A 271-nucleotide genomic window follows, 5' to 3' on the forward strand; every position below is an offset into this window, starting at 1 on the left:
GCCTTCCTTCCTTACCCAAATACTGCCGCAGGTCGAGCAGGAAGCGCGGGGGTCCCCCGCCGAGCTGATAGAAGAGGGAGCCCAGGCAGAAGACCAGCAGGGTGGCCATGCAGAAACCGTAGTCCCGGAGGGAGAAGCGCAGAAAGGGCAGCAGGGAGACCCGGCGCTTCCAGCTGCCCAGGCCCGGAGGGGCGCCCCCCAGAGGGGCCCCATGGGGCCAGGGATCCGCGCCGCCGCCGGGATGCTGCTGCTGCTGCTGCTGCTTCTTCTT

The 271-nt window shown here is 68.6% G+C and overlaps 1 protein-coding gene across 1 annotated transcript in view; it reads right to left on the minus strand.

The window, feature by feature from the left end:
• The window catches only part of UST (uronyl-2-sulfotransferase), a 321,018-nt gene that overhangs the window by 319,805 nt on the left and 942 nt on the right, over window positions 1-271 (minus strand). Inside the window, exon 2 of the mRNA XM_010862570.1 lies at window positions 16-268. Within this exon, the coding sequence (XP_010860872.1) occupies window positions 16-268 (253 nt within the window). The remainder of the gene's footprint in view (window positions 1-15; window positions 269-271) is intronic.

This window comes from Bison bison, unplaced genomic scaffold (assembly GCF_000754665.1).
Source record: "Bison bison bison isolate TAMUID 2011002044 unplaced genomic scaffold, Bison_UMD1.0 scf7180017864483, whole genome shotgun sequence".
Lineage (NCBI taxonomy): Eukaryota > Metazoa > Chordata > Mammalia > Artiodactyla > Bovidae > Bison > Bison bison.